Raw genomic sequence first — 9,534 nt, 5'->3', positions numbered from 1 at the left:
ACGGGCTGTGGCACAAAAGAAGAAAGCATACAATGAATGGATGAGAAATAGGGACGTGGAAGAAGTTGAGAGGCGGAAGAGAGAGTTATATGTAGAAAGAAAGAGAGAGGTGAAAAGATTAGTAAGAGAGAGTAAGAAGAGAGTGGATGAGGAATTTGGAAGGAATTTGAGTGTAAAGTGGAGGGACTGTAAGAAAATGTTCTGGAAAGAGGTGAAAAGAGTAAGACAGGGTGGAAGTGAAGTTAGCAGGGGAGTGAAAGATAAAAATGGTAGATTACTAGTGGAGAAGGGAGAAAAAGTGAGCAGATGGAGAGAACACTTTAAGGAATTGTTGAACGTGGAGGAAGGAAGTAATGCGAGTATAAGTGGCTGGGGAATAGAAGGAGGAAGGTGAGAAGACAGGAAGAAATCAGTAGGATAGAAGTTGTGGAAGCAATGAAGAAAGTTAAATCAGGGAAAGCCCCAGGAATTGATGGAGTGTGTGGTGAAATGCTGAAGCATGGGGGAGAGATAGTAATAGAATGGATGTGGAAGATGTGCAGATTGGCCTGGGAGGAAGGTAGAGTCCCGGAGGATTGGAAGTCAGGTATAATTATTCCCTTGTACAAAGGAAAAGGGGAAAAAGAAGTGTGTGGTAATCATAGGGGCATTTGTCTTCTTAGTATAATAGGAAAAGTGTATGGTAGGATACTTATTGACAGAGTTAGAGAAAGAACAGAGAAATTAGTTGGAGAAGAACAGGGAGGCTTTAGGAAGGGAAGAGGTTGTGTAGATCAGATATTCATTCTCAGATCTTTAGTGGAAAAGTTTCTAGAGAAGGGAAAGAAGTTGTATGCGGGTTTCATGGATTTGGAGAAAGCATATGACAGGGTGGATAGACTAGGATTGTGGAAAGTGTTAAGAATATATGGAGTAGATGGGAAGTTGTTGAATGCTGTGAAGAGTATGTACGATGGTGCGAAGGCTGCAGTGCGTGTGGATGGTGAACTAAGTGAATTTTTCTCTTTGAAAGTTGGGTTGAAACAGGGATGTGTCATGTCTCCATGGTTGTTCAATCTGTACATGGATGGGGTAATAAAAGAGGTACAAGGTAGGGTAGTGGATGTTGGAGTGGCCCTGGTGAGAGAGGATAGTGTTTGGAAACTCCCTGTACTGTTGTTTGCAGATGATACTGTGTTGTTGAGTGAAGACGAAGGGGAGCTGCAAGGCTTGGTGGATGAGTTTGAGAGAGTGTGTAAGAAACGGAATCTAAAGGTGAATGTAGGGAAGAGTAAAGTGATGGTCTTTGAGAGAGGTGAAGTCAGTGAATGTACAGCGAGGTTGGATGGTGAGGAATTGGAAAATGTGAGTACGTTTAAGTACTTGGGTAGTGTGATGAGTAAGGATGGATGTTTGGAGGGTGAAATGCTTGAAAGAGTACAGCAGGGAAGAAAGGTTGCTGGTTCTTTGAAAGCAGTGATAAGAAACAGGGAAGTGAGCATGGAAGTGAAAAAGTTACTACATGACAGTATTGTGATACCAACTCTAACTTATGGAAGTGAAGCTTGGACGTTGTTGGAAGGACACAAGTCAAGAGTGAGAGCCGTGGAAATGAGTTATTTAAGAGGAGCCTGTGGAGTCACATGGAGAGACAGGCTGACGAATGAGGATATAAAGGAGCGTTGTGGTGTTGATGTGGATGTGATAGGAAGCATTATGAGGAACACACTGAGGTGGTTTGGCCATGTGGAGAGGATGGAGGGTGAAAGACTGACGAAGAGAGTGTATGTGAGTGAGGTGGAGGGGGAAAGAGGGAGGGGGAGGCCGAGGATGAGATGGAGAGATGGGGTGGAGAGGTATATGAGAGAGGGGGGTGTGAGTTGGGAGCAGGGGAGTGAAATGGCGGGGGACAGGGCGACTTGGAGGCGATTTGTTTGTGGCCACCCCAAACGGGATTGAGGCGTCTGGCAATAGATAGATAGATAGATAGATTTATATAGAAATTTATATATACATCTATAGGGCAATAATTTATATAGATTGTAGTATTAAAAGCTGGGAGTTTGGTACAGCCCGTTAGTTATACCGTTACCGTTACCGTTGATCACACCGTTACCGTTGATTGCTCCGTTACCGTTACCGTTTGTGTAGCCGTTACCGTTGGTTACTCCGTTACCGTTGATTGCACCGTTGCCATTTGTATACCCATTTGTGTAGACGTTGCCGTTGACTGCTCCATTACCGTTGATTGCACTGTTACCGTTGATTGCACCGTTACGGTTTGTGTAACCGTTGGCGTAGCCGTTTCCGTTTCCATTACCGTTGATTAGGCCGTTTCTGTTGACACCGTAGCCATTGATGGCTCCGTTACCGTTGGGACGCCCGTAATTGTAACCGTTACCGTTGACACCGTTACTGTTGATACCGATACCTTTCACACCATTTCCATAGCCATTACTGTTGATACCGTTACCATTGATACCGTTACCGTTGATACCGTTACCATTTATACCATTACGATAACCATTACCGTTGATGCCGTTACCGTTGATCCCGTTACCGTTAATACCGATGATACCGTTACCATTCACACCATTACCATAACCATTACCATTGATGCCGATACCTTTGACACCGTTACCTTTGATGCCGATACCGTTGACACCGTCACCGTTGACACCGTTACCGTTGATATCGTTACCGTTGACACCGTTGCCGTTGACACCGTTGACACCGTTACCGTTGATGCCGTTACCGTTGACACCGTTGCCGTTAATGAGTCCAATATTGGCGTTGATACCATAGGAACTGGGAGCGGTGGCACAGTCGAAGTTGTACCACCAGTCACACACAAAGTACTGTTGGTTGAAAACAGTACCGTTGGGACAAAGGAAGGAATCCATACGTCCATCAGCTTGGCAGATGTGGAAGACCTGTGGAGATAGTAGTAGTAGTAGTAGTGGTGGTGATGGTGGTGGTGGTGGTGGTGGTGGAGGTGGTGGTAGTAGTAATAGTAGTGTGAAATGCCTGTGGAAACAGTGTAGTAGTAGTAGTAGTAGTAGTAAAGCAGTAGTAGTAATAGTAGTGGTGGTGGTGGTGGTGCTGGTGGTAATAGTGTGGAAGACCTGTGGAGATAGTAGTAGTAGTAGTAGTAGCAGTAGTAGTAGTAGTAGTAGTAGTAGTAACAGTAGTAGTAGTGTTGGTTGTGGTGGTGATGGTAAAAGTGTGGAAGACCTGTGGAAATAGTAGTAGTAGTAGTAGTAGTAATAGTAGTAGTAGTGGTGGTGGTGTTGGTGATGGTAGTTTTAATAGTGTGAAAGACCTGTGGAAATAGTGTAGTAGTAGTAGTAGTAGTAGTAACGGTGGTTATGGTGGTGGTGGTGGTGGTGGAAATAATGGTAGTAGTAGTAGTAGTAGTAATGGTAGTAGCAGTAGTAGTAGTAGAAGTAGTAGTAGTAGAAGTAGTAGTAGTAATAGTAGTAGTGATTGTAGTAGCAGCAGTAGTAGTAGTAGTAGCAGCAGCAGGAGCAGTAGTAACAGTAGTAGAAATATAAATATAGTACCGGTAGTAGTAGTAGAAATATAAATACAGTAGTAGTAGTAGTAGTAGTGGGAGGAGGAGGAGGAGGAGGAGATAAAGAAACAGAAGAACAGGAACAAGAAATAGTAGTAACAGTAGTATCAGAGGCAGCAGTAGAAGTAACAGCAGCAGTAGTAGTAGCATAGATGAAGATGAAGAAGGAAGAGGAGGAGGAGAAAGAGAAGAAGAAAGAGGAGAAGAAGTAGTAATAGTAGCAGACTAGTAGTGGTAGTGGAAGAAGAAAAAGAAGCATTAGTAGTAGTAGAAATCGGTAAGGAAGAAGCCCCAGTCATCACCTTCGGCATACCGGAAGATGGCATTAAGAGGTAATTAGGTAGGTCAGGGAGAACGACCATACTGTTTAGAAATCAAGGTTGAAGATGCAAGAGAAAGTTGATATATACGTCTCATGACTGCGAAGTCTGCATGATTTTAAGGTTAGTGTAATTCGTGGATGAGACGCAGATTTCACCAAGGGGAGGCTGATTTATGACCAAAGTTGAGAGAGAAGGGCATGTTTTTCAGTAAGCTAGCTCATTTCCGTCACTTTTCAATGCCCAAAGACTTACGGCTATATTGGAAAGCTTTTAATTTGTGATGTGTTTGTAGATTTCACCAGAGAGAGCATTGTTTGTGGCCAAAGTGAGGGAGAATGAAATGTCTTTAAGTAAGCTAGCTCACTTCTTTAACATTCCAATGCACAAGGACTTCAGAATGTATTGGACAGTATTTTTGGTATAATGTGTGGGGTCATTTTGAACTCAGATGGAACTGGACATGAGGCAGTTTTTGGTGTCTTCATCTCCTCAAAATCTGTCCTATGAGAGGCAAAATGCTAACTCATAGAAGCAGATCTCCATTTGAAAGCAAGCTCCTCTATCCACAACGTATAGGAGTGAAACCTGCTAATTTTTACCCCCGTGATGAGAAGCAAACGTCCTACATCCAAGATTGTTATTAAAATTGGTTGATATTTTTACTTTCCTTCTCGAAATAGCTTATTATAGCCTAACCTACCCTGGGTGTAATATCAGCTTGGTATTCATGGACCTGTGTATTGGGGTAGGTAATCCGGGTGTAGTGAAGGAACTGGCTAAATATACACACCCTAGACAGTAAGCATAATAGTGTACCCTCATGCTACACCCAGACTGCAGGGCATTGTTGGTGTAGGAAAATTGGAAATGGTGTCGGGAAAGGTGTATTGGCGCTCCTATACCTAGTGTAGTGAAAAGGCTAGCTAAGTACCATGAAGAACTCCCATAAGTATATAGTACCATGAAGAAGTGCATAATGGTATCGTGAATGGGTCTAGCCTAAGATACTACCATGAAAAAGCCTTAATACCGTGAAGGAGTGCACAGATGGATCGTAAAGGGGCTAACCTCAATAACTACCATGAAGACCTCCCATGATATAGTACCATGAAGGAGTGTATAAAGGAATCAACAGTATACACAATGGTAATAAGTTGCATTCATCCTTACCTGACATACATGGTAGCAGTGTCTGGGAAGGTGAATGTAGTGAAGTAAAGGACTGAGTAACTATTATAATGGATGTGATGGGTCGTATTGTGACAGATTTCGTTGCCCATCTTCCTCAGCTATTTATTTTGCCTCTTGTAGCTATGAGCCTTCATGGGCATCAATAGTAGATCTTAAAACCTTATTAGTAATATATGAAGGAATATTATGATGCAGTAGGTTAAATAAATTGCTCAAAAAGAAGTCATAATGAAGCTTGACATCAAGCCTTAGGTAGGAGAGTAGAGTACTGTGTGTTGGAGCAGGTGAACCCGGTGGACTGCAGGACCGTACTATGATACATGAAGACTTACACAGTAGATACAGTGCCAGGACACAATATCTCACAGTATTTTCACCTGACATCCGGCCTCGTATGGTATACTTACTGATACCGGCGTGCTGCAGTGAAAAGACTTAACTGTCATGAAGACCTAAGAGTGTAGATACAGTGCCAGGACTTACACAGTAGATACGGTGCCACAGAACAGTATCTCGCAGTATTCTCACCTAACATCCAGCTTCCAGGGCGGCGTCAACATAACTCCCGGGTACCTGTGTGTTGGAGCAAGTAAACCCTGTAGACTGCAGGACTGTACTATGATATCTGAGGACTTACACAGTAGATACGGTGCCACAAAACAGTAAATCACCGTAACATCTCACCTGACATCCAGCTTCCGGGGTGGCGTCGGCATAATATCCGGGCACCTGTGTGTTAGCGCAGGTGAAGCCGGTCAGCGGGACGGAGGCGAGGATGGGATAGTCCACGCCTGCAACGCCGCCCCCCCCGATGGCAGAGCTCAACGCGGTGATGGGGTCCACGAAGCCGTTGATCCCATTACCGTTGATGCCGTTGATACCGTTACCATTGATACCATTGATCCTGTTGATGCTGTTACCGTTGAGACCGTTTGTGAAGCCATTACCGATGCTTGTTCTACCGTTACCGTTGATGGCACCGTTTCCGTTAGTGTATCCATTGCCGTTGATTGCACTGTTACCGTTGATTGCACCGTTACCGTTGATTGCTTCATTGCCATTGATGACACCGTTGCCATAACCGTTGCCGTAAGAGTAACCATTACCATACATAGCTCCATTACCGTTGATTGCACCGTTACCATTGATTGCTCCATTGCCATTACCGTTGATAACTCCGTTACCGTTGGTGTAGCCATTACCGTTACCGTTGATGAGTCCGTTACCGTTGACTGCTCTATTACCGTTGACTGCTCTGTTACCGTTGACCGCACCATTACCGTTGATTACTCCGTTTCCGTTACCAATACCGTAAAAATAACTGTTACCGTTACCATTGATTGCTCCGTTGCCGTAACCGTTGACTGCTCCGTTACCGTTACCGTTGATTGCTCCTTTTCCGTTACCAATGCCGTAAGAATAGCCGTTACCGTTAATTACTCCATTACCGTTACCGTTGATTGCTCCATTGCCGTTGATTACACCGTTACCGTTGCCGTTAGTATAGCCGTTACCGATGACTGCTCCGTTACCGTTGATTACTGTGTTACCATTACCATTGATTGCTCCGTTACCGTTGACTGCACCATTACCGTTGATGACTCCGTTTCCGTTACCAATGCCGTAAGAATAGCCGTTACCGTTAATTACACCATTAGCGTTACCGTTGATTGCCCCGTTACCGTTTATTGCTCCGTTACCGTTGATTACACCGTTACCGATGCCGTTAGTATAGCCGTTACCGTTGATTACACCGTTACCGTTGATTGCTCCGTTACCGTTGATTACTCCGTTACCGTTGATTACACCGTTACCGTTGATTACACCGTTACCGTTGATTGCTCCGTTACCGTTGATTACTCCGTTACCGTTGCCGTTAGTATAGCCGTTACCGTTGATTACTCCGTTATCATTACCGTTGATTGCTCCGTTACCAATGGTTGCTCCATTACCGTTAAGGCCACTGCCGTTTGCGCCATAACCGTTAACAGCATCGTTGCCATTTCCGTTGATACCGTTGATTCCGTTGCCGTTGCCGTTGATTCCGTTACCGTTGCTTGGCGGTAGGTAGGTATTCTGAGCCAGACACGCTCCCAACAGGGCTGAGAGAGAGAGAGAGAGAGAGAGAGAGAGAGAGAGAGAGAGAGAGAGAGAGTTAAAAAAAGTAAATAACAGTGCTAAATATACGCAAAATATAATAATAATAATAATAATAATTATTATTATTATTATTATTATTATAAAATTAATAGTAATAATAATAATAATAACAATAATAATAATAATAATAATAATAATAATAAATAATAATAGTAATAATAGTAGTAGTAGTAGTAGTTGTAGTAGTAATAGTAGTAGTAATAATAATAGTAATAATAGTAGTAGTAGTAGTAGTGGTAGTGGTAGTAGTAGTAGTGGTAGTAGTAGTAGTAGTAGTAGTAGTAGCAGTAGTAATAGTAGTAGTAGCAGTAGTAGTAGTAGCAGTAGTAGTAGTAGTAGTAGTAATAGTAGTAGTAGTAGTAGTAGTAGTAGTAGTAGTAGAGGTCAGGTACTGAAAGGCGTCTGGCCATAGAGAAACAGATCAATAGAGATTATACCTAAGGCGTCTGGCGATAGGTAGATAGATAGATAATTAGGGCGTCTGGCGATAGATAGAGAGGATATTGAGAACGTCTGGCTATAGATTGATAGAGATGGTATAGGGCGTCTGGCAATAGAGATGCTGCGTAGGGCGTCTGGTAATAGATAGATAGCAATGAAACTATATGGTGTCTGGCAATAGATAGATAGATAGATAGATAGATAGATAAATAGGTTGATAGACAGAGTTAAACTGAACTTCACAACTCCTCACTATAAATATCCCCCTCCAAAAAAGAAAAAGAAAATGAAAAGAAAAAAGATGTCGAGAGCAAGAAAGATGGTCCAGCTAAATGTATTTCTAAAACTTTTAAATTCTCGTCTAAAAGTCCTTCAGGCTACTGTGAGTACAAGCTGGATGTGCTAAATGTACTACCGCTTCCCTAAGACCAGGAACAAGTGCGCACGAGTGTACATCCCCTCCCAGTGACCAGGAACAAGTGTTCACGAGTGTACATCCCCTCCCAGTGGCCAGGAACAAGTGCACACGAGTGTACATCCCCTCCCAGTGGCCAGGAACAAGTGCACACGAGTGTACATCCCCTCCCAGTGGCCAGGAACAAGTGCACACGAGTGTACATCCCCTCCCAGTGGCCAGGAACAAGTGCGTGCGAGTGTACATCCCCCTCCCGTGACCCCGAACAATTGTGCTCGATTGTACATCCTCAGAAACAGTTGAACGTGAGTGTAGTTCTTCCCCCTCCCCTCCACCACCACTACAGTTACCACCTCGCATTTAAGTGGCTGGATTGACCCGGAAGAGTGGCTTAACTAGGAACAGTGAAATGGCTGTCTGTCGTTGTGGTCGGGGGGGTAATAGAGACGCCTAGGGAGTCTTGTGTCCTGTCCACTCACACACAAAGTCAAGCTGAAAAAACGTAGAGGGTTAGAGCTAGCTTATTTTAGAGTTAGAGCTGGGTTAGGTTTGGCTTATACAGTATAACAGCTAATAAGAACGTATATATATCATTAAAGTAACAGGTATATTTTTGGATCCTGCCTAAAGGTAATATATAACTGAAGCAATATTTAATAATAAACTTAATGAGTCCAAGGGCAAAGAAAAGTATGGCATATATTATCGCTATACTTGAAAATATACTATACAGTCTTACATGTAAAATATATTATGCTTATCTCCTTATCTATCTGCCTGTCTACCTATCTATCTATCTAAACATTAATCCATTTTCTTACCAGCAAATATCAGCTGCCTCGTTATCTTAGTCATGTCTTCTTCGAGGACGACTTGAGGGTAAACTAAAGCTCAAGATGGAGAACCAGTCACCAGTGTAGGCAATTAATGGGATGGGGAGCTTTGGGGAGAGGAGCAGGTAGTTGTGATAGGAGAGGAGGGGAGCTGAAGCTTATGCCTGGAAAGGAGGGCGAGCGCCTTATATACTGACTGTGAGGACCTCGGCAGTGACGCAATACCTCTCAGTGGAGGGAAAGGACGGAAGATGGGGTGGAGGGAGGGAGAGAGGAAAGGCAGAGTATAAAGGAGGAATGAGGGCAAGTACTGACAACACGATAGATAAACAGGGCTGGATAGATAGAAGAAGGGAAAGATGGAGGGCAATAGATAAAGGAGGAATGAGGACAAGGACTGATAACGATAGATAAACAGGACTGGACAGATAGAAGGAGGGAAAGACAGAGGGCAATAGATAAAAAAGGAATGAGAGCAAATATTGATAACAAAATGGATGGAGTGAAGAGGAATGGGAAAGACAGAGAGCAAAGGGGAATGAAAAATGGAAAGCAAGATTGGATAATGGCTGAGGTTAAGAAATAGGAGAATTTGGATGATGGCAGGAGAGAGAGAGA

At 43.4% G+C, this 9,534-nt stretch overlaps 1 protein-coding gene across 1 annotated transcript; it reads right to left on the bottom strand.

The window, feature by feature from the left end:
• Positions 1-2,027: 2,027 nt before the first annotated feature.
• On the bottom strand, positions 2,028-7,173 carry LOC145408751 (uncharacterized; the record flags this gene model as incomplete). Its single annotated transcript, XM_080279407.1, has 3 exons — positions 2,028-2,912; positions 5,752-5,916; positions 6,019-7,173. Coding segments are annotated over 3 exons (2,205 nt in total), but the record flags the coding sequence as incomplete, so codon positions are not given.
• Between the last annotated feature and the right edge of the window lie 2,361 nt (positions 7,174-9,534).

This window comes from Coenobita brevimanus, chromosome 78 (assembly GCF_032717465.1).
Source record: "Coenobita brevimanus isolate Jiangsu-jjx chromosome 78, ASM3271746v2, whole genome shotgun sequence".
Classification (NCBI taxonomy): domain Eukaryota; kingdom Metazoa; phylum Arthropoda; class Malacostraca; order Decapoda; family Coenobitidae; genus Coenobita; species Coenobita brevimanus.
Note: the sequence above shows the minus strand (reverse complement) of the source record. Positions and strands in the feature narration are given on the sequence as shown.